The sequence below is a fragment of the Apium graveolens genome, chromosome 2 (genome assembly GCF_009905375.1).
Source record: "Apium graveolens cultivar Ventura chromosome 2, ASM990537v1, whole genome shotgun sequence".
NCBI classification, from domain to species: domain Eukaryota; kingdom Viridiplantae; phylum Streptophyta; class Magnoliopsida; order Apiales; family Apiaceae; genus Apium; species Apium graveolens.
Window position 1 is genome coordinate 95,080,602 of NC_133648.1, and position 24,608 is coordinate 95,105,209.

The 24,608-nt window shown below is 35.2% G+C and overlaps 1 protein-coding gene across 1 annotated transcript; it reads left to right on the top strand.

Annotated features, from left to right (window-relative positions):
- Nucleotides 1-16,057: 16,057 nt before the first annotated feature.
- LOC141706017 (uncharacterized) lies at nt 16,058-18,483 on the top strand. Its single transcript, XM_074508859.1, has one exon. It carries the CDS (start codon nt 16,122-16,124, stop codon nt 18,147-18,149), a length of 2,028 nt encoding a protein of 675 aa, XP_074364960.1. The 5' UTR covers nt 16,058-16,121; the 3' UTR covers nt 18,150-18,483.
- The last annotated feature ends 6,125 nt before the right edge of the window (nt 18,484-24,608 follow it).

Below are 24,608 nucleotides of genomic sequence, written 5' to 3' on the forward strand. Positions count from 1 at the left end.
GATGGCTAAGGTGATTTTCCTTGCAGGTACAACTGGATTTTGGAGTTATGAGAGGAGTGATACACTTGTGAGAATAAGTGTAAACACGAGTGAAGAGAAGAGTGAAACACTTGTGAGGTACACGAAACAGAATCACACACTCACAGTGAGGAAGAAAGAGAAACATCATATCCCATTCCCTATCCCTAAACATGGTTCTTGATACTTCGGGTCTCGAATCTGTTTATGATTGGAACCTAAATCTTAGGGACCTAACATTTACAGATTGGATTAGAATACTTTAGGACCTTTGGGAGCTGACAATTGGTAACAATTGATGATCTCACAGTTAGGAGGTATAAGGAGTTGGGATGATTGGTGAACATGATGGTCAACAGTGAAGTCATATTTGCAGCATTTAAAGGGACATGGTTGATCAGACTATGACTTGTTATTTCTTTTCCAACCAAGTAACATATGCGAACTCCTTCAGATGACAGCATACATTCCTTCTCTAAGGGGGGGGGGGGTAAAAGCTTATATAATAGTTTGGAGGATTCCTCAACTAAGAGGGAGAAATAGCAAGCATGAGGAAAAAGGTAAAGCACATGTACACTACACCACACCATTGTTGTTTGTAACTACGGATCCTATTGTACGGGAGAGGTGGTAAACACAAGGTGATTTCCTAGCAATCAGAAGAAGTGGTTTGGTTCATCACTATTCTTTATAAGGGGAGAAGCTGTTTTCCAAAAGGGGAGTACCATTAGTTCTTATCTGCGGATCCTATTGTACGGGAGAGGTGGTAGAAGAAGGTGATCTCCTTTAAGCAGTTGATTCTCATAGGGGGAGAAGCAAGAGAGATATGCGCTTCTCAACAGGAAATGCGTTTGTACAAAAGAAGCTGCTGATGATTACTTCAAGACCGAGAAGTGTTATCTGGCAGAGATTTGAAGAACCAAGGAAATGAAAATGAAACTATGTGAAGATCAGTTCAGTGCTAGAGGAACAAGCATCTTTCATTTCAGTTACTCAGGAAATCTGGAAATACAGTATTTGATCCAGAAAACCAGTAGCATTATTTACAAGTCCTGGTACATTACTTTTTCTAGTTGTTAGTTGAGTTATCCTCTCTATTTAATTTGTTTGTTAAGTTTAACAATCAAATAGGGGGAGATTGTTGGTGAGACTGCGTAGCAGTATGAACAATTACGTGATAACTTAACACGATAACAACACTAGAACTGGACAGGTTAATAATACTACGTCTACACAAGAAATCAGGAAGAGAAGACAAGGCAAATACAAAGAATCAGAAGATTAGAAGAAGGCATGAAGTCTGCGTACAGGTCACTGAAAGAAGTTCATTAATATGATCATACCTCAGTGAAGAACAAAGGTTAAAGACTTTCAGGGTTTCAGAAATATTAAAGATTCAGTATACAAGTACTACCGGAAGATTTCAGTGTATTGGCATTGATTGAAGATAGACAGTGTTTGAACTATAGAAATCTGAAGAATTGAAGACAGGGTATAGACAGAAGTTAATGAAGACGTTGTCTAAAGTACTATAAAGGATTCCAGTAAAAGTACAGTTGTTTATTGATAGTCAGTGTCTGAAGCAATAAAGTTGAGGCAAGCTTAACAATGTAATCAAGGCTATAATACGAAGACCTGAATCTGGGTTAGTCATCTGTGAACCAGACCAGTTGCACTAGGCATCAACAGCTCGTGAAAGGAATCTGGGTATTATTTATAGAAGGATTGTCAAGTTAAGGAACGTACTTGGATTGAACGTTTATCTGTTAAAGTACGAGAAGAGGTCCGCGGGGTATACAGCTAAACAGCTCAAGGGATTGGCGAAGCTCAAAGTTTAATTGTTAAATTAAATAAATTATTTAATGGAATTTAATATAATTTATTTAATAAACTTAAAATGATTTATCTTATAAACTTTAAATAAGTTTATTTTATAAATCTAAATTAGTTTATTTATATAAGTTATATTTAAGTTTATTTTATAAATTAATTTAATTACAATTTAAACTAAAAGAAAAGGAAACAAAAAAAGGAAAAAAATAGAAAAAGAAAATAGAAAAAGGACAAGGAAATAAAAAGAAAAAGAAAGAAAAGAAAAAGCAAAAAGAAAAAAGAAAAAAAAAGAATAAAGAATAAACAAAAATACGTGTACATCTTTTTGTTATAAGTACATGAACATGTACTTATTACATGTAGTAAAGAAGCCGTCGCCACAGGATTCTTCCCCCTCCCCTCCTTGTCGCCATACAAAATAAACAAACAAGTGTGCCTCCCTATCACCACAGAGACTCATGTCGCCACAGAAGGATTGGTCGCCACATAAGGTACTCAACCTTAGCCACACAATTTTATTGTGTATAAAGTCTACACTTTGCAGCAGAAGAAAGGAGCAATTCATTTTTTGAATCAATTTTCTGTTCATCTTCTCTCCCAAAAGAGAAGTGAAATTGGCAGCAATGATTTACAGAGAAGCTCAAGCTTTTTGTATATTCGTTTAACTTCTCACCGGAGTAACGTTATAATGCCCGATTTAATTCTTGTATATTCATAGGGGCATTATAATCGTTACCCGGTAATTAAATCCTAGACAAACAAAAGCTAGATCATTGTATAGGATTTGATTTGTAAATCTTTGTAGAAGCTAGGAACTTTATTATTCTTAGATTGTAGCCGGTTAATTTATTTACCGGAGTGTAGCAACACCCTCGAGGATTTATATACGAATATATATTTCCACGAATATCTTGTGTTCCTTGCTTTTATCGTTCCAAACACTATTCCTCTTAAGAACACGAAACCACTAACCGAGCACTAAATATTTTATCCGCTAAAGATTCGAAAGAATTTTTAATTTAGTGATTATCGTATTCACCCCCCCCCCCTTCTACGATTATTCGGGACCTAACATGAAGATTCAGGATTAAGTCCTGAAATTGACATCCATAGGCTGCACATTCCAACTGTTCATTATCTGGAAGCTCCATCAGCAGCTCAGCCATCTACAGTAAATTCTCCAATCTTACAGGCTGAAATGCCATCTACACCAATTCTGGAGATAAATTCTGATGATCAGAATTTAGATGAAGTTGTTCTAGAACCTCCTATAGCCTCACATACTCTTGTGTTGTCAGAGGATAATGAGTCTTCTTCAAGTTCTGGAGACAGTGTTTCAGTAGATACTTCAGCTCCTATTCTTGGAAAGGAAGCACTGATTGAAAAGTTTGTTGAACAAGTTGCTCCTATTCCTTGGGAAGAAACTCACAGAGGAGTGGAGTGGACCAAGAAGTGGAATGAAACTGATTTCATTCCAAGCTCTAAAGTTCTGACAGAGTACATTGCTAAGGCTGATGAGCTGATGACAAGTTCTGATTTCAAGACTCAACTCAAAGTCACATCTCTATCTACTAAAAATCTTCAAGGTCTACACTCTCAAACTCATGCCAAGGTTGATAAACTTTTGGAGTCAACTGAAAAGCTAGATATGACTCTCAAATTAGACAAGTCAAGACTTATCAGACCTATCCATGAGAAAGTTGAAGCTATTGAAAAGGTACAGGAAAAGCAACAGGCCCAAATTACTGAGGTCCTGCAAAATCAAGCCTCTCAACAAGCTCAATTTAATGAAATTCAATCTTCAGTAGAACTTCTTCTCTCTCTCCTACTACCTGATGATGCCAAAAAGGGGGAGAAGGTAGTTAAGTCCAAATGCTCTAATACTAAGATACTGAAGAAAAGGGATAATAATGAAGATAACCAGGGAAACCCTAGCAAGGGTCAAGGTCAAGGGCAAAGCAACAAGGTTTCTTTTAGGAAACTAATTTCTGATGCAAGCAAATCTTCTACTCAAAAAAGACAAGTTCTGAAGCTGCTCAAACTCAAAATCTGATAGCAAGTGCTGATAATCAAAATCTGATATCAAGTTCTGATGAGTAAAGTCTGATGACAAAGCCTGATGTTCTGATTCAAGGTGGAAGTCAAGACTCTCAGAAGTTTCTGCGAACTCTGAAGCTCAAGGGAAAGCAGACTACTGTCTACTACAAAGATCCCAAGATTCAGACACTTGATGAAGAGATTACTAGAAGATTATTTCTGAAACATAATCCTGGAATGGATTTAGAAAATCTCAAGGAGGAAGAAGCTAGATTTAAAGCTGAGAAGACAAATCTAAAGTCAAAAGCTTCTGTTGCAAAGAAACCTCCAAGGCCTAAGGAAAAAGGCATTGTGATCAAGGAGAAATCAAATACTGAGGCATCAAAGCCCAAGATTAGATTACAAACTGAGATTGATCCCAAAGATAAAGGGAAAGGAAAAGTTGATGAACCAACAAAGCCACGGGAGATGAAGATTCCTCAAATCCTGATGAAACCTATGTGCAAAATGGTTCAAGTTCATGATGATACTCTTGCTGAAGATGAAACTGTTCAAACTCTGAAAAGAAGGAAGATTACTGAATAATCCAAGACAGCCTCTAACAGAGCTCAAGTTGTTCAGAGTGAAGAACAGCTAGCTACAGAAGAAACATCAAGTTCTGATAAAGTCATCAAGACATCAACCTCTGACATAGCTCAAGTTGATTTAGACAAGATAAAAGTAGCTGATAAAAAGAAACTTCTATGGAAAAATGTCAGACCATCAGATCCAAAGAAAAGCCAATTGCTGTCTGATTTCATGACTATTGGGTTAAATGCTAGAGAACCAAGAGACAGAGCAGGGATAGGTTCTGATGAAGTTAAGATCAAGACAAGAGTTAAAGTTGCTACTAGAGATCCATTTTTGTTAACTGACAGACCTCTTGAAGATGTTACACAGAAACACCTTGATAAGGTTATCTCCGTTCAAGTGGTACTGGATGCTCATGACAAGCATAATGTCAAAGAAAATCTGATTCTATTTCTTGAAGATGGAAGGACATATCAAATGTCAGAATTAGATATGTTGAACAAATCTCTGAAAGAACTTCAATTCTTTTATTATCTTTTAGAGATAAAGTATGATATTACCAGGAGATGGTCAAATTTCATATTGAAACCATAAGAGATAAAGCAAGAATTTCTGGTTCAAGGGTTACAGAATTCATTCCAAATATAGTTGAAGATGATGTAAGTGAAATTCCAATGAAGAAGAATTCTGCTAACTTGAAGTGATTCTGAAAGAGAAATATCTATGCTACAATAAAGATTCTTCTCATCCAAGGGTTATAAGACTGGGTGATGGTTTAGAAAGAAACCATATCTCTGTACTAAGGACTGCAATCTACCAGATTAGGAGTCAGGGTGAAGAATTGAAGCAAGTCAAAGCTACACTATCTCAAGTCCTGAGGAATAAAGAAGAAAAGTTGATATCAAATTTTGTCAAGAATCACTTTGGATTCAGATTGACTCAATGAGATTGGTAAAAGCTATAAGGACTGTAAGTTGTATTTAATTTTCTATTTAAACTCTCATTGCATTTGTACTTAAAATGTTTTTTACATCATCAAATCTATTAACTTATATATTTTGCATAATTTACAAGTTAGGGGAGATTGTTAGATATATTTGAGATGTCATGTCTAATCTGATTTGTGTTTAGTTTTCAGAACTTAACAACAGGACATATCAGGACTTACTGGAAATCAGAACTTAATATCAGAACTTAAGTCGTCAGAAGATACATATCAGTACTTAAGTGCGGGAAGACTTTCAGATAAGGAATGCGGCTGATTTACAGGAGAAGATCTGGACTAAAGTAATTGAAGATATGCATAAAGAGTTAGAGGACTAGAAGACTTGTAGAAGATATCTGATTGATATATTTTAGGAGACAGAATTATATTCCATATCAATTAGAATATATCTTGTAACTGTGTACTATATAAACACAGCTTAGGATTTACACTATATGTGTTATCATTATCGAGAAGATTATACATTTGTAACATAGCAGCTCTTAGTGATATTTTTTCATCACTGAGAGAGAACAACAGTTCATATTGCAACAGAGTTTATTGAATATACTTGATCTTTGTTACATACTTGTGTTCAAATCGATTTGATTGTAGAAACACTGTATTCAACCCCCTTCTACAGTGTTGTGTGGCCTAACAAGAGCCACAGGTTATAAGTCACTGAAACAAGCCTAGATTGGCGAGAATGGATAGAGGGTTAGGATTAGGAATTAAGAAATAGGAAAAATAGGACATTGAGAGGTTGAGTGTGACTGTATAATAGGTTTTGGTATGATTCGTGATGAGATTCGAGATTCTTATCTGGCGACGCGATTTTCAGATAGCAGCGATGGAAGATTCTTTTATCCCGGTATCGTCTAATCAATCGGAGCATTCAGTCGGAGGACCATCATCTGATTCACGCCCTGCTCATCCACCGGTGTTAGCCATGTCACATCTTGTTGCGATAATTTCACCTTTTCAAGCTATTATCTCATCCCCTGATGCGAAGCTACCTATTCGAGAATCCCCCACATGCTAATTATGGTTCTACCAAATATTGAACTGTGAGTGCATCTTTTCTGTCTACTCTACACCTTGTTCTATAACATCCGTTTAGAACTCATCTTATGAAGTAACAACACCCATAAGGATGGATTCAAGAGCTGCAACATATGGTGAGTACACGAAGTATTAAGAAATATGAGAAAGAACCTAGAGTGAGGATACGTGTGTTTCGAAAGATATCCGCTACCAGGTTATATGGAACTACTAGTAAGTATGTCACTCATGATTATCTTGTGAAGTGAGCTAGATGGATTTTAAGGTAGTTTGAGAAGATTGGAAATTGAGCATTTTCTTGGAATTGATGATGATGTTATGATCAATCATGATACGTATAGTAGTAATGTGATATTAGTCGACCTTGTTTTATAAAATGAATTTGATGATTACTGGATAGATTTGTTATACATAGTAATCGTAAGAGATGATGATGAGAGTGTTATCGGTATGGAAAGTTAGAAGTGAAGTTACGAATGAGATAATATGCAACGGTAAATGGAGTTTTTGTCAACCAATGAAGGCAAATGGACCCAATAAAGGGTAGAAGATATATAGAAATGAATGGGCTATTACCTGATTGTTTCCCTAATTTGATACCTTGTAGTTGTTGAGAAGGACGACAACCAACTCATATAGTAAAGATGACCAGGTGTATGATTTTCAAAATTTTAAACCAGTTTTCAAAAGGGATTTTCTTAACAGAATTTTTCGGGTGCGCCGACTCTGTTCTTCGGGCGCGGGCGCGCGCTATGACAGCGCGGGCGCGCCGACCTTCTAGAGAAAATTCTTTTTTCCTTCTTTTCTTGCTGCAATGAGTTGGTCTTCACGAGCTTTATTCCTTGGACACCATCCTAACACCATATTAGCATCAAATCAATGCTAATTCACCTAAATTCCGGATTAATGCCTGAAATGCAAAAATACTAGAAAACACATTAAAACACCAATAACTTGAGTACAAAAACACCAATTCAAAGCTTAATGGAGCGTTATAAAGTGTCATAAATGCCACTCAACAGATGGTCCGGTCCCTTTACAATTATGAGAGTACAACACTCTGAAGCCTTGAAACTACGTGATAATCAAGGTGGAGAATTTAAGGTGAACGGACAACGTATAAAGCATTATTGGGGAGGTGAGGTTGTTCGTAATAAAACTTCACTTGATTTAATAGAGCCCTAATAGAGAATGACGTCTGGCTAAATGACGTTAATGACAGCGCTTCTTGGGAGGCAACCCATGAATGTTGTATGTCTTTGAATTATGAGAAGATTTTGTTGTTAGAATGGAGAAAAGAACCATCATGACTATGTTGATTTAAAGCATGAGCTCATAAATGTCCGGAAGATTTATGAGGTGTTCTTCCAATTCAGCATGGTCATGCACCCCTCTTGCATGATCATACAACACATGTTGGACACAACGTTTGCAAATTCTGCCATTTTAGTATGACCATGTCAGTGTTTAGCATGGTTTATACAATTATTTGGTACAGAGTAGAGAGCACATGTTCACTGCAATCTGTTGTTCAACTGATTTATTTAAGTCACACGCATTTCTCTTCCCAGCAAAGCATGAACATGCAAGTAGAAGCATGCATATGCAGGTCCTGTGAGATACTTCTGTTATAATGGCATGAATGTGCCATACCATTGCATGATCACGCGAGACCTTCTCAAGCTACTATTTAATTGGCATGATCATGCACTTCCAACATGTTCATGCAACCAGCTCCTTTAATAAATACACGTGCACTTCTTAACACTCTGTTTCTCTGTGTTGTGTTACCATAACCAATCATCATTCATCAGCTGCTACGTTGTCATCCTAGTCTAAATCCACACAAGCGCCTAGTCACCATGACACTCAACTACTTGGTTAGCACGTCCAGTCAATTTCAGTATGGACATCTGGTGTTTTCTTATGGTAGGCATCTCCACGTGATCTCATTACATGATCATGCTTCTCGTACAACAAAATCTGCCAATTTGGCATGTTCTGGCACCTTTGCTGCATGCTCATGCCAGGCTCTTTTCCTCGTATCTATGCTCTGTTCTTGCGTCTATTTCATCTGAAAATTCAGCATGATCACTTCACAGAATAGCATGGTCATATCTTGTACAATGAATTCTCCAGCATGAGCATGCAGCTTTTCGGCATGCTCATGCACTATCCACACTTCAATAAGTTGCGTCGTCTGTTTATTTTTAACCATTTGGCACCTTCATGTCGTTGACAAACATGCTCATGCTCCTCATTCTGGATCGCCCATCGAGCTACAGTCTTCTTTTGAGGATTTGGCATGGTCGTGCCAACGCCTGCATGTTCATACACCGGTGCAGCACCCTCATACAGTACACACATCATGCTCAAGCTCCTCACGTTGTCTGGGTATTGTAGCGTGACTGAAATTTTTCTATGGTTTGGCATGTCCATGCCAATTATGTGTGTGTTCATGCGTCATCGCAAATTACAAAGTGTGAGTGATTATGCAATATCCATGTCTATGAGAGAATTATGCTTTACCAATCTGCAACTCTAACCGCATTGATTCACCTACAACCAGAAGAAGTAGATGGCTTCTTACACCAGGCTACGTGGACACAACCTTAGTTTGAAAGTAAAAAAAAAGAAGAAAAAACTAAGAGGTGCATGAATATGCCATTTGATCACGCCATCTGAAGAAAGACAGCAACCCCGCGTACACATCCTTCTAGCGCTGCTACAAACGGAACAAAAAGAACAAAGGGTTACTGCTGGTATTTATGTCTCAATCTGTTGTGCCATAGCCATTATTCCTCGGCAATACACGGCCACCGCGGTAGTCATGGATCGCGGCACCTCATGCTATTGCAGTAGGAGAGTATTTTTCACCTTTCTTTATATAATTTTTAGATTAGTTTTTTATTTTTTATTTTTTTTATTTGTGTATTTTTTTAGAATCTTTTTAGTTGTATATTTCATATATGTTGTTCATTGGGGACAATGAACCACTTTAGTGTGGGGAGGGGTTTCCAACATAAAAAAAAATCTTTTCTTTTTAGGATAATTTTCTTTTCTCTTTCCTTTTCTTTTAGATTTTTTTAGGATAGTTAAAAAAATGGGGAATTCAAAAAAAATAGAAAATTTAAAAATTGATTGCCTAGTCAATATAGCATGTTAATAAGGATAAGTACACACCATGTATATTTATTTTTCGTGTGTTATATGTATGTCTCCTTGGAGTAAAATACCTAATACATTATGATGTCATGTACGTGCTTGCATAAATTCCAAAACTTGAATATAAGTCATTATCAATTTTGACGAGTATAGCATGCTATTACTTGTGAGATCTTGGGCTTAATTTATGATTGATACATTATTTTATCAATCTATTTTTTTATGGTGAGTTATTCGTCATTGTGCATGTTGCTCTAGAACATGCTTTACACCATGTCGTGCACATATTGATATTGTGTATGTGTAAAAATGATAAAGGCACTAGGATTAACTGTATTGTCCCAAACAGTACCCTGAAAAGTAATCCTTAGTGAGCCCCTTTGAGCCTATATCCTTTTTCTTCATATGTCACCAAATAAATCTTGATCTTAATTATTTATTCTTGTCTTGATTGACTAGTAGAGTATTGTGATGTATGTTTGAGATTGGTAAAATTTTAAGTGTGGGGATTTTTTTTATCCAAGTGGGATATTTTGGTGGGAATCAAGATGATGCACATGATCTTCGAAAAAAAAGAGAACAAAAAATTATGCATTGCAATAAAGTATCAAGTACTCCTTTGAGATCTATGGGTGGCAAGTGTAATGTCATATGAAAGGAACAATCCATGTACATGTACTGGTATTAAGCACAATGTCTTGGTGACTTTTCACTGCCCTTAGTTACTGGAGAATGACTTGACTTTAAAAAAAAATTGATCAAGAAGAAGATCAAGTAAAGTTGGTGTCAATTGGTTTGTATAATGTGAAAGTGGGAAGGTACGTGATCTACTTTTCATGTTGGGTGTTATAATTAAAAGTGAACACTTTGATCTGCTAGTTACCAAGTTTAGTCACGTGTTAACCTATTTCTTTGATATCTTACCCATTGGCTAAGCCTCATTACAACCCTTGACAAAGACCTTTTGATTTATACATGCGCAAAGTCTAGAGATTTTGGTGGACAAGCAAGCTTATGGTAGCACATATTTATTTAATTGAAATTGAGTGATACAGTTAAACCTAAACATTTGTGTGATTTGAGTGTTTGTGAGGTTATTTTTTATCCAAAGCATGCTATTTTCTTGTTGATTAAGACTTAGATGTTATTCATGATTATTTTAGTCTTGTGAGACTATGTGTGTGTGCTTGAATAGTTGCGTTGGTGTGTAAAGTTGAGGAACTGCATTATATGACATCTATGAGCTATTACATCTCTATGTTTACATGTGTGGAGTTCTATGATATATTTCATGTTTGAGACTTGGCAATCAGAAAAAAATATGGGAATTTTGTGGGTACATTTACTATAGGCCCTCACGAGACCTTACTCGTCCACTTGGGCTATCTTGGGGTTTAAAGGGCTTGTTGCATATGTCATATGCAACCGTGATCACCTATGGAAGTAGTACTAGTATTTTAGGACTTAGACTTTATCTTTTATTCTTTGCCCGAAGATGTGAAAGATGCTAAGTGTGGAGATGTGATGAGCGTGCACTTTATCTTAATATTATCCCTAAATTTCAGTTATTTTGTACTAATTTGGATTTTTATATCATAAATATTAATGTTTTATTGTAGGTATCAAGGAGTTATAATAAAGGAAGGCTTGGAGTTTACAAAATCAGAATTGGAGTTTAATTTGATTTAAAATCGGATTTTATGGGCCACCTGCGCAGTCTACATTGTTTGGGCCATATCTAGAGTTCTAGAAGTCCGATTCTGACGATTAAACAGCCCGCAGAAAGTTTATGAGAAGAGTTTTATTTCAGATGTGGTCTTGAATTAAATATCTATCTGAATCAGCCCATAATTAGATCCCAAAAGTCAACTACGAATTTCTTTTCTTGGAATTCAATTCTAATTAGGAAATCTCCTTATATTTATTTTAATTCATAAAAAAGGACTTTTATTGGAGATTATTAGATTAGACCGGACCTAATAGAGAAGAGGTGAGAGACAAGTAGCCGCACAAGGGAGGAGGAGAATAAGCCATCAACGGAGAAGAATTCAGCCATTGGAGACATCTATTTTGCTTTATTTTCTCTTATCTTTGTATATCTCTTCTTATGAATATGTGTTGGTTATCTTAGAATTGTTTTAATACTTTGATTATGAACTAAATTTATATGACCCTGGTATGTGATTGTTGGTGTTTTGATAAGAAGTATTGTATGCATTTTGCGGTTTATTCGTTTAAGTGCTTTTCATAATACATACTTGCTATTGTCTGATCAACTTGCTATTGTCTGATCAACTTTGGTAGGTTAACGAGTTAATGATAATACTGAGAGGGTTATAGTTAATTGACACAATACTTGAATGGTGCATGCTTATATCTTTTGATTATAATATTGTTACAGTATAGACATATATTGTGACCATGCATAACTTTGTGAATTGGTGCTTAAATAAATTCTGAAGAGTAAATTAGAATAGACATATGTTAGTTTATTTTATAGGAATTATATCGTATTGATTTCAAGAAGAACCTACGACCATTGAATTCTAGCTAATGAACTGTGATCTTGCTGTAGTATTACACTGCTTTATTACCAACATGAACATATTAGGGGGAAGTAATTATCTTGACTCAGCGTATCGTATTTGAACATCCAACTCTCTTTGCTGGCATATTATTAATTAGTTAATCTAGGTATTAAATATTTTAATTAGATAAATCAAAAACTTCATTCTTGTGTTTTATAACCCAATTGTTGGATATTAATTACGATTTATACAAACATACAGTCCTTGAGGAACGATATCCGGTATTTACTACTATATTACTTGTTTGCGAATGTGTACACTTGCACATCAGTATTTTACGCAACAAGTGTACATTTTGAGAAAAATTAATAAGAAATAGATAGGATGAGCATACTGTAATCGGATTGTACATCTTTTGTCATATAATTTAATATATTTAATCAATGGTCATCTATTATAAACTATTTATTTGCGCTTTTCAATATTTGGTTAATTTTTATAGAAACTTCTGATGTTATTGTTAGTCGATTAAAGATTCAAAATTTCAGGTTATTAGTTATCAATAGCTTAAATAAAAATCATAATTTATGTGTTAGGTAATGAATTACATACAGAGGGGGGGTGAATGTGTTTTTGTATTTTTATGTTTTTCTTGAAGTATTTATGGTTTTGAACAAAGTAAATTAAATCTTGCAGTGAAATGTGTTAATACTGAAATTAAACAAGCGATAACAATGAACACAGATCTTTCAAAACTCACTTAATTTTATATAAAAAATTAAGAATGTTTTGCTACAAAATTTCTAGGCTCTTTGTTGATAAAGAGCTTAGCTGCTTCCTTGAGAGAATACAAGGTTTTCTTATCTAAATTGTTACAAGTAACAAAAGACCAGTGTTAACTTTATAACATAGTTAACTACTGGTTTACACAGTGTATAATAAGAGATGTTATTCACTTTAGTAAACTGTCACTTATCATTTTCATTTTAGGAAAAGTATATCTTACATTTCTGGCTTAGCATATCTTTGCATACTGTATTAACTTGATCTTCCTTTGTCAGTTAATCTTCACCCTTGATCTTGCACACTCTTCAAGCTGTTTTTTGTAGACTTGTCAATCCAACTGGTTGGATTGTTTGTTGATTGTTAATCTTGGATATTGAACTGGTCTGCAATTTGTACTTTGAGATTTTAACTTGAGATCTCCAGTTAGGCATATAGAGATCTTGACATCTCGATAAGTATATTGACTTATCGAGATCTCTAATACTCCATAGTTGATTTGACTTGTACAGGTCTCTGAGTTCTCTATAAGAGAATTTAGCTTATCGAGATCTCTCATCTTCATATCTTCACTTTGGTTTATCAATATCTCTAAGTTCTCTAGTGACTTATTGACTTGTCGATAACTCATAGTTCTCTATTAAAATTTGACTTGTCGATAACTCAGAGTTCTCTAGTGAATTTTGGCTTGTCGAAATCTCTGAGTTCTCTAATGAAATTTGACTTATCGATAACTCAGAGTTATCTAATGAATGTTGACTTGTCGATAACACTGAGTTCTCTAGTAAGAAATGACTTGTCGATGTCTCCAATCTTCATGTCTTCAATTTGGCTTGTCGATATCTCTGAGTTCTCTAGTAGCTTTCTTGAGTTCTTTATAAGTTATTCTGGAGTTCTCGAATGACTTCTCTATAACACTAAATCTGTGACTTGTAGAGATCTTGACTTAGAACATTTTTCCCGAAACAGATTTATTCAACTTCAAACTTCTTCATAATTCTTCTGAGGCATGATCTTCTTCCAGATAGAATTCTTAGGCTTGATACTGTTTAAAGAAAAAGACTTCAGTCTGCTCTTTTGACATTTTTATAGACTTTAAATGTTACAATACAAAATGCAAACTAAGATTACAATATAACTTACTTAGGGTTGTCAATTTGACTTAGTCTTGTTAAAGTACAGGCATGTTTTGCACAACATTATGTTATTAGATAATATATGATTTATAATATCTGAGACTACATTATATTCGAATCAAATGATATTAAATTCAAATATAAACATTACAAATTAAAATGATCTCATTCTTGAGTATGAATTTGTTCGGTTTCAGCCCACTTTACACCCCCAATCATAATATGACTAATTTAAATGAAGCATATAAAATAATGTTATAATAATTAAAAATATATTTAGCATTATTTAATCAAAAATAATTTAAGGGTACTAAAACTTATAAAAGATGATTGAATTTAAAATTATATATAAAAATATGAAAACTGAAAAAATGGAATCATATAATAATCAATATTTTATTTGCTCAAAGTTAAAATAATATAAACAATTAGGACTGAAAAAGAGAGAATGTGTTTTATTTAATAACAATGTTAAAAAAACTCAAAGTTCTTTATGCCATATTGGTTATGAGGTGCGTTTCCTTGTAGGATACTAGGTGTTTGATTCTTAGTACCACAGAATTTCTTATTTTAGCACAATTATATTAGAATGTCATTTTTGTAAATTTTTTGTATATAAGGGTAAAATGATAATTTTATGCCTATTTTATTAGTTCAATTTGCCCATAATCCCCTTTAAATATATAGAAGAAGACTATAATAACTAAATTAAAAAAAAGAGTGACATCAGTAAATAATATAAATCAGTATTTTATCCACTCAAAATTTAAATTTATAAAAAGAGAGAATATAGGTTATCTAATAAGAATTTTAAAATGAACTCAAAAATGTTCTGTAGCACATATAGTAGCAACATAAAATTGATAATTAGGAGCTAAGGGGTTTGATTACAAATAGATATAATTATTGTATTTATTTTTAACTAAAATTGTATAAAAATAATATTTTTATAATTTTTCAATATAAAGGGACAAAACCGTAATTTTACAGCCATTAGAATGACTCAATTTATCCCATTTTCTCTTTTAATATATAGAAGCGATGGTAAACATAAAAAAGAAGTCAATAGTTTAATGTCCTGTAATAGTTGCTAAGAGATAAATTGACATATAGATAGATAAGATAACTAATAAAAGGAGCGTAGAGACCCGAATAAAACATAGTTTCTGTATATTTCCACAAACATAGCCAAATACTTGTCATGGATACTATTACTACCTACTACCTGTCCAATATCCTCTACCAATTTACCATACCAAACACGCTTATAATTAAGAACAAAAAGTTAAAAATAATACTAGTAAAAGGATACTCCGCTTATTAAGTGTGAAATCAATAAAGATTGTCCCATCCATATAAGTAACCATCGTGGTTAATGGTGTCATTTAATTGTGATATTGAAAACTTGGATAGCATGTAATTTCGAGAAGTTAATAGAAAGGATAGAGATTGTGAAAACTAGGAGACCCTTCCCCTTTCCTTTGCATTCATCCCTCTTACCATCCTCCCTTCCTTCTTCAACCTCTCTCTCTCTCTCTCTCTCTCTGTGCTTGTTAAAGAGAGATACAGATTGTGAAAACGGTAACTTTCTGTTTGTTGGGAGCTAAAAGTCAATAAACTCCATATTTTTAGAGATTTAATGGAATATTTGATTTGATTTGGAGTTAGCTAGCTGCTGCTTCCTAACTCACTACTATACTGTTGTTACTTAGTGAAAAAGAAATTATATTTTTTAATTAAAAAAGAAAGTTGGTTTATAAGTAACAAAATCAATGTTTGTGATTCCTTAATTATAGTGGGTCAGTCCGGATACAAAAAAAATTGGTCCCTACTAGGGTTAATAAAAAAAAGCCTTACTGGTAGGTCTCACACATACATATATATTACAATTACACACACCTCCCTCTAACTCCCACCTTTTCAACTCTCTCGCCCCTCTCTCTCTCTCTCTCTCTCTCTCTCTCTCTCGCTGTCTACTCGTTCTACTCTCACTGCTTAGCTTCAATGGAATCAGACCCTGACCAAGATAATAATAATAATAATAATCAACAAGCCCACCATAACAACAACAAGTTCTTGATCAAGATTAAGATGACCCCCAAGCAAGATTCTTCATCTTCTGATCATCATCAACAAGAAGCTGGGGGTGTTGCTGAGGATAATAACAATAACAATACAGTTCTTCATCATATAACAAACAACACTCCGAGGGTTTGTCCTCAATGTAACAAAGAGTTTGGATCAGGTAAAGCTTTGGGAGGTCACATGAGGATCCATGCTGAAGCTATCAAGAAACAACAAAGAATCAAGAAGATGCTTAGAAGCCCTAATCAATCTGTTAAGTTGAAGAACGAGGAGAATGTGTCTTTGATGAATAAAAGACCTGTTTGTACTCTTTGTGGTAAGAAGTTCCCGTCAATGAAGTCTTTGTTTGGTCATATGAGATGTCATCCTGAACGAGAGTGGAGAGGTATTCAACCTCCTCTTGAGCTCTTGCCTGAAAATAATAACAACAACAACTTTTCTTCGTCTGAAGACGATGATGATCACGATGATGGTGGTGGTGGTCCGGTGATTAATTTTTTGGCGGCTATGCCTAAGTGGGGTGAAAAGGCCAGGAGGGGACAGAAGGGTGTTTATAAGAAGGCCTCTGTTGATGCTCCGGGTAGCTCTGCTGCTATGGTTTCTGAGGATGATGAGGAGGAGGAGGAGACTGAGGATGAGGAGGAGAAGGAGAAGTTACGTAATGCGGTTAATGATTTGATGTTGCTGAAACAAGTGGATTGTTCGGAGTCTTCTGGAGTTAGTACTTTAGCTGCTGCTGCTGTTGCTGCTCAAAATTCTAGAGCTGTGAATGTGGGGATTGATCAACATCAGGAGGTCAGTTATGGTAATTCTTTGACTGTTAATAATAGGGGATCAGATGAGTTGGGTAATGTTAAATTTCGGGGTAGTAAGAAGGAGATGAAGAGGGGTTTTGGGGTAGTTGATGTTGAATATGATGATGATCATGTTGTGATGGAAAAGCTGGGAGTGGAGGAAGGTGGGTCTAATGATCATTTGATCAAGAATATTAGTGATCATCATATGGGACAGGAGGTCAATGCAGCTCATCATGTTGTGAGAAATCTTGATGTTGATGGTGAATCTGATAGCAGGAGGACTGAATTATTGGTGATGAACAATGGTGGTCATAAGTACTTTGATTGGGCTAATCACAAGGATGATAATGTGGAGATGGTGACTGGGAGTAGTAGTAAGAACAGGAAGGTTAAGAAAATGAAGCTGATGATGGATTTAGATCAAGAGAAACCATCAGCTGGAGGTTGGTCTGGACAGGCTGAGAAACCATCAGCTGGAGGTTGGTCTGGACAGGCTGCGGTTTCGGGTTCGACAACAGCTGAGAAATACAGATGCAACACTTGCAACAAGAGCTTCTCTAGTCACCAAGCACTGGGTGGTCATAGGTCTAGTCACAACAAGTTTAAGCTCACAATCATCAATGCAGACTCTGGCACTAACAATATTCAACCTCATCAATCTTCATCTGTCAATGGTTTCGCAGCTTCCGATCATCACAGGGCGGGTTATGAAGAATTTGATCAGAACCACCAGCAGCTTGTTACAAGTCCTGATAAAGTGAACAGGGTGATTAGTGAAGATTGTGCCATCAAAAAAGACAGCAATAATGAAGGTGCTGGCAGCTCAAAGGGTGATCATAGTAGCAGCACTATACACCAATGTGAAGTCTGCAACAAGATATTCCCATCAGGTCAGGCTCTTGGGGGTCACAAGAGGTGCCATTGGACTGCATCAGCTGATCAAACTAATTCTCAGCCTCAGGCTCAAGCACCATTGGGGATGACATCATCAGGTGAAGAAGCTAGTACTAAGACAGGTGGAGCCCGCATTCAAAATATAGGGATTGATCTCAACTTTCCTCCTCCCTTAGATGATGATGGTGAAGCACAAGGTGAAGGTGGTGGTGGTACTGCTGCTGATGATGAACATGCAACAAGGTTATACTTGTAATCATGTTTCTGAGTATTGATATATAATAGTTATATGGACTAGTTATTTTAAGTAGATAGTTGAATATTTGCAGCTTCAGTTTTAGCAAAGTGATTTAACTAGTAAGCTACAGAGCTGTTATCTGCCTCCATTATAATCTTAATTGTTTAAGTAGTGCTATTTTTTCTGACATTGAAGTGATGTGGAGGAAGATCTGCTCTGTAGTTTCTTGTTATCACTTGGTCTGCAAGTAGCCAGGTCTTTCATCAGGAACTATCTTGTCTTTTGTGTTTACTTTCTTCATTGGAAAGTGGAACTTACTTATATACTAATAGTTACATCTGTGAAGAAAATTTTAAAGAAGCTACTACAACTTTTCTATGTTTTCTCTTTTTGGGTATATCAGATGATAATGTTGCAAAATTGCTGATGTTGCTGCACATATATATGTTGATAAATCAGATTTAAAGTTCTCTTAGTTATCTTTTGTGGGTTTTCTTATCACATTCACTGAATGCATGCTTTTGTCCTTTCTAGTTTGATGTTTTTGTGGTGTACATGTGAAACGTTTCATATTTGGTTTTTAGATTGCTTCTTGAACTCTAGTCTTGCAGAGCTGAAATATTGTAATATATGCATGTTGACATCATATCATAGTTCATGCTGCTGCTATTGGTTAACTTTTCTGAGATATAAAAGAATTTTTGCAAGTGGGGGGGCTAATGTCTTGAATTGGAATTTGCCAAACTGCCTACTTCACTTTCACTTTTTTGCAAGAAATATAATTCTGTATCATTCTTTACTTCAAGCTTAGGCATATTTTCCATGTATAATCTTGAAAAAAGTAGCGGAACATATTGTGTATTGCACGAGTAGGAAAAGATGTACACCTTACCGGAGAGGTTGTTTTTGTTTCCGTAAATATTTTTGACATTTGTTTTTTCATGATATATTTGGGGAAAATCATACTCTCAAGGCAATAGAAGTCCCTAGCTCCAAGCTCTAGTTTGAAAGATTAGAAAAGGACTTGCATCCCACAGAAACAAGCACATGTGGGGGCAATCAAAAGAGATTCAAATATGGACAATGATGTCTACAAACTTCCAAACTTGCAAATTACTATGTTTCTTACTACTAGTAAGAGTATAGAGTAGTAGTAAGTATTAAGAGTGTAAGACTGGCTTACCCCTCCAACTACATTGTAATTTGTATTTACATGTGAAACCTTTTTTTGGTCTAGGGATTTTATCTCAACTACTCTACTCTTACTTGGTTGCCATTGGGTCTTTTCACTCTCTTATTATTTGACCAAGTCAGAAAGAAGAATTTCCACTTATACTTACATAAATATCAAGAGTACTCATATCTTCCCAATGTTGACATTAAATATTTTGGTCATATCAACATTTTAATGGTACACTGCAGTATATATAGCCAGACCCAAATGCATTATCTGCAGGATGTATCAAGATCTTCAGTAGTTGCATTAGTTTAAGAGGCCAAGGTGCTGTTTGGATCATGAGAATTAAAGCCCGTCAACGGGAATGCGATACTAATATATTTTTGTATTGAATTCATATTTATATTCTTGTTAACTAGATTGGAATTCCATGATCAGAATGAACACTAAGATTTAATATGTTAAGTTTAGTTGGAAGAATGAAATGATTATATGTGCAATATATGTTACAAGTAAACACAAATTTAAAATCTTCTTCCGGTGTATGCAGTCAATCTGGAGACATAAATCTCATTCTATGTTCACCCTTATATCTTGACTCTTCTTGTTAGAGAATGACATTTTGTTTGGTGTGAGCGCAGAGAATACTTGCATAATTACTATGGCGGATGAGACAGATGGATGGCTCAACTGTTTTATTGCCACATTCTCGTGACCTTACATAATATTTTTCAGAGAAAGCTCTGCATTTGCAAATCAATTTAAGTTAGTTTAGAACTTCTATGGTACCAAATGCTAAAAGTTTAGTCTGACCATTTTTTTTACAGGTTAGTCTGACCATTTTTTTTACAGGTTAGTCTGACCATTTTTTGCATAAATGTGAATAGGTAATTCTAATTTGTATCCTTTAATTTGGCCAATTGTTATTGCACTTATAAGATATACTAGCTTATAATGCACCATTATAACATTTGCAAATTTATTATTTTATAAATAAGTTATAAAAAATAATAAAATTATATATTATTTAGATTAATGAAATTAAAATATTTATGTATCATTTTGTATGTATTATATTATTCAATGATTCAAAATTTAGATAGTTAAAATTTTATTATATTATTTTTTGGTGGGTTTTCATAAATACTTAAGTTTTACAACTTTTTGCAAAAAAATATCATTTTTTAAAAATATTTGCAAAAATACATGCTGCAAAAATATTATAATGTTTTGCTAATCTTTTCTGAAGTGGGTAAAATAGCAAATAAATTTACAAAAAGTTCCATTTTTTTTATAAATTCTCTTGTTTTTTAAAAAAATTTTTGATTTATTAATTATTTTATTATATTATAATTTGAATTACTAAAATTAATTTTGAAAGTGTTTGGTTCTATACAAAAAAGATAAGAAAAAAGTTCACTGCGATTAGAAATTAAGTTGTATAATAACATAGAGTTTGTAGTTATATTAGATTCATGAGTTAATATTTTTCAAGATTTAGGGACTTTAAGTGTATGCTTTAATACGATGATTTTTCAAGGGGGAGGTGGTTCGGATGTGATATTGGGTTGTAATCAAGAATCGGGTTAGAACGGTATATAAATCAGATATTATATCTGATAATATGTGTTTGGTTAAGTGTTGTAATAAATATTTTTAATTTAAAATATGTTAAGTCAATAATTTTAATTTAATTAAATATATTAATTTTATTATTATTTCAATATATTTTAGGTTCATAGATTTCTTTGAATACTAAACTTTTATGAAAAATGAAATTCAGAAGTCACGATATCATGAATTAGCTTTATGGAAAACAAAAAAGATTAGGAGATAGAAGAGAACTAGAGCTGACTTGCCTTTAAGTATCATTTGAATGTATACCATTTATTAGAAATCTCTCCATGAACTTGTGAGAGGGTTGAATTTTTCTCTCCATTTCTTTTCAGGAGCAGTGTGAGAGCCGAAATCGCAATGGCTAACAATGTTGATTTAGATAAACTTATGGATGATTTGGATATCTCAAATGAAGAAGAGGAAGAACTGGTATTCGATGAGGAGGTTGAATAGACGGGGAATAGATTTGAATTATGTCTGGTTGGAAAATTCTTAACTGAGAAGAATCTTAATGTTCGAGCAATGAAGTCCAAACTGGCGGACATATGGAGGCCAACAATGGGAATTAGCATAAAAACGTTAACGGCGGGTCTGTATTTGTTTCAATTCTTTCACAAGGATGATATGCAATGGATGATGAATAATGGACTCTGGTCTTTTGACAATGATGTTCTGGTTACGAGCAAAATTCCTACGGGGGAAGATCCAACAAAAGTACCATTAAACGAAGTCGAATTTTGGGTGCAAATATATGATCTCCCAACTAGTTTCATGACAGAAGCTGTGGGTCGACAACTGGAAAATTTCTTTGGTAAGTTTGTGGAGTATGACAGTAATAATAACACGAGTATATGGAGGGAGTACATGAGATTGAGAATTAGGGTGGACGTGAGATTGCCATTGAAGAGGAAGAAAAAAATTTGTAAAAGAGACAGATCTGAGTTTGTTGTTACGTGCAAATATGAAAAATTAGGTGACTTTTGCTTCAGGTGTGGTATTTTGTCTCACACAGAACGATCATGCAGAAGAAGAGTAGAAGCTGGGGTGGTCGAGGAGGTGAAAGGATGGGGAGGGTAGCTCAGGGCACCACCACGCAGGGGGGCGGCGCAAGGTCGGAGTAGGTGGTTGAGGGAGGAAAATTCGGAAGGATGGGGCGAGATTTCAGGGAAAGATAAGATTCAAGATATTCAAAATTATGTTGGAGTGCAATCAAGGGGATCTCAGCGAGGGGGGAGGAAGGATTTGGAGGATAAGTTGAATTCAAATTCTATAGGCGCTAATGTAGGAACGAATAAGGAGGGAATTTTTATTCCGGTTCAAACTAATGGGCCAGGTTTTGAAGAATTAGGTGGGCTGGTTGTTGAGGAAAGAAAAAGACAAAGAACCACGCCTAGTGAAACAATGGACTTAGACAAAGAGTTCCACTTAAAAACATCAGATTCTGGGCTTTCTATTGTGAATTGCACTGAATCTTCTTCTTATGTATTGACTAAGCTTGCGGAGCAAGCTAGCCAGGCGCCATGAATTGCATAAGTTGGAACTGTAGGGGCCTGGAGAAAGCCCGTACAGTTCGATTTCTTTGTGATCTTGTTCGAGATCGCAATCCCGATGTGGTATTTTTTATGGAAACTATCTTTATAGCTAGTAAAATAAGAGATAAGAATAAAGTTGGGTTTTGCCAATTGTTTTTCGGTTGATTGAATTGGTAGAAGTGGAGGCCTTGCTGTTTTTTGGCAAAGAAGAGCAGATTGTAATATTATGGGGTATTCGCAGAACCATGTGGACGTAATTTTCAATGAGAATGGCATATCTAAATGGAGGTTGTCTTATTTTTATGGCATGCCTGAGCGTACCAGAAGGAAGCAATCCTGGGAGTTAATCTGCAAATTATCTACGCTGTCGAATTTTCCATGGTGCATTATGGGTGATTTTAATGATCTCCTCTATTCAACAGATAAGGAGGGTATTCATCCGCATCCTGATTATCTTATGCGTGGTTTTCGTGATGCTTTAGATAAGAGTATGTTGTCTGAGTTAGAGCTGAGTGGGGGGCGTTTTACTTGAGAAAAGGGGAGAGGAACGAATAAGTGGGTTAAGGAGAGGTTAAATAGAGCGTTTGCTAATGCTGATTGGTGAAGTTTGTTTCCTTTATGTAATCTAAAAGTCATTGCAACAGTGGAGTCTGATCACGAGGCTCTGTTTTTGCAGCTTATTGAAGCCACAGTGTCAAAGAAAACTTTTAGATTCAGGTTTGAAAACTATTGGTTGAAGGAGGAATCGTTTATTTCAGAAGTTAGGAACTGTTGGGATAATTTTCCAATGGCTCATTTGATGCTTAAGTTGATGTTAGTTTCTCGTTTTATGGAAAAATGGGGAAGAGATTTTTTCAACAAGTTCAAGGAGAAAGTAAGGAAGCAGAAAGCCATAATTGATTTACTGAGGGAGGGAACTGATGATCAAAGTATTAGAGAGTATTTAGACGCGAGAGATAAACTTAACAAGATTCTTATGCATGAGGAATTATATTGGAAGCAGCGTGTAAGTTATTTTGGCTGAGGGAGGGCGATGAAAATACTCGTTTTTTCCACGCTTTCGCTACAACAAGGAAAAAAACGAATAGGATTAACTTTCTAGTTAATGATGATGGGGTTCGATTGGAGAAGGAAGAGGATATGGGTGAACTGATTAAAGATTATTATCAACGAGTTTTTGAGGTGCCAAGGGAGATTAGATCAAATGTTAATATTGATAGTCCGAGTATTGTATCCCAGGAGCAAAATATGGATCTTATTGCAGATGTAACTTTCGAAGAGTTCAGCATTGGCTGTGAGTCAAATGCAGCCTGACAAGGCGTCAGGACCTGATAGGTTGAACCCCGCCTTTTATCAAAATTTCTGGAAGGTGATAGGCAAGGATGTGTTTGAATGTTGTCGAGATTGGCTGCGTGGTACCTCATTTCCGGCTGACTTGAACCATACCAATATTATCTTGTTTCCTAAAAAAGATAATGCGTGTTCTCTAAAAGATTTTAGACCTATAGCGTTGTGTAATGTGTTATATAAAATTATGGCTAAGGTTTTAGCTAAAAGGTTGAAGCAAGTCTTACCGGGTTTGATTTCTGAACAACAATCCGCTTTTGTTCCAGGTAGATGCATCACTGATAATGTAGTGGTGGCCTTCAAACTGATTCATCATATGAGGGGGGATAAGAAGAGTGGAGAAGAAGAGGTAGCGTTGAAACTAGATATCAGCAAAACTTATGACGGAGTAAACTGGGACTATCTTAAACAATGAATGCAAGATCTTGGATTTAGTGTGAAGTGGATTAGTTGGGTAATGCGTTGTGTAACTATTATCTCGTATGAGGTGTGTTTTAATGGTATGAATATTGGACCAATTATTCCAAAGAGAGGGTTGCGTCAAGGAGACCCCCTTTCTCCTTATTTGCTTCTCTTTTGTGTGGATGGTTCGTCGAATTTATTAAGTGGTGCTGCTTATGAGAATAAAATTCATGGGTGTCAAGTCTGTCCTGGTGCTCCGGAGATCACTCACCTTCTTTTTGTGGATTACAGTTTCCTATTCTTTAAAGCTACGAGGGAGGAAGCTCATCGTTTAAAAACTATACTGAATGATTATGCTGATAGTTCAGGCCAGGCAGTGAATTATTTGAATCAGAGGTGTTT

Coding starts and splice junctions, on each gene's coding strand:
- LOC141706017 (XM_074508859.1), top strand. CDS start 16,122: ATGGAATCAGACCCTGACCAAGATAATAATAATAATAATAATCAACAA.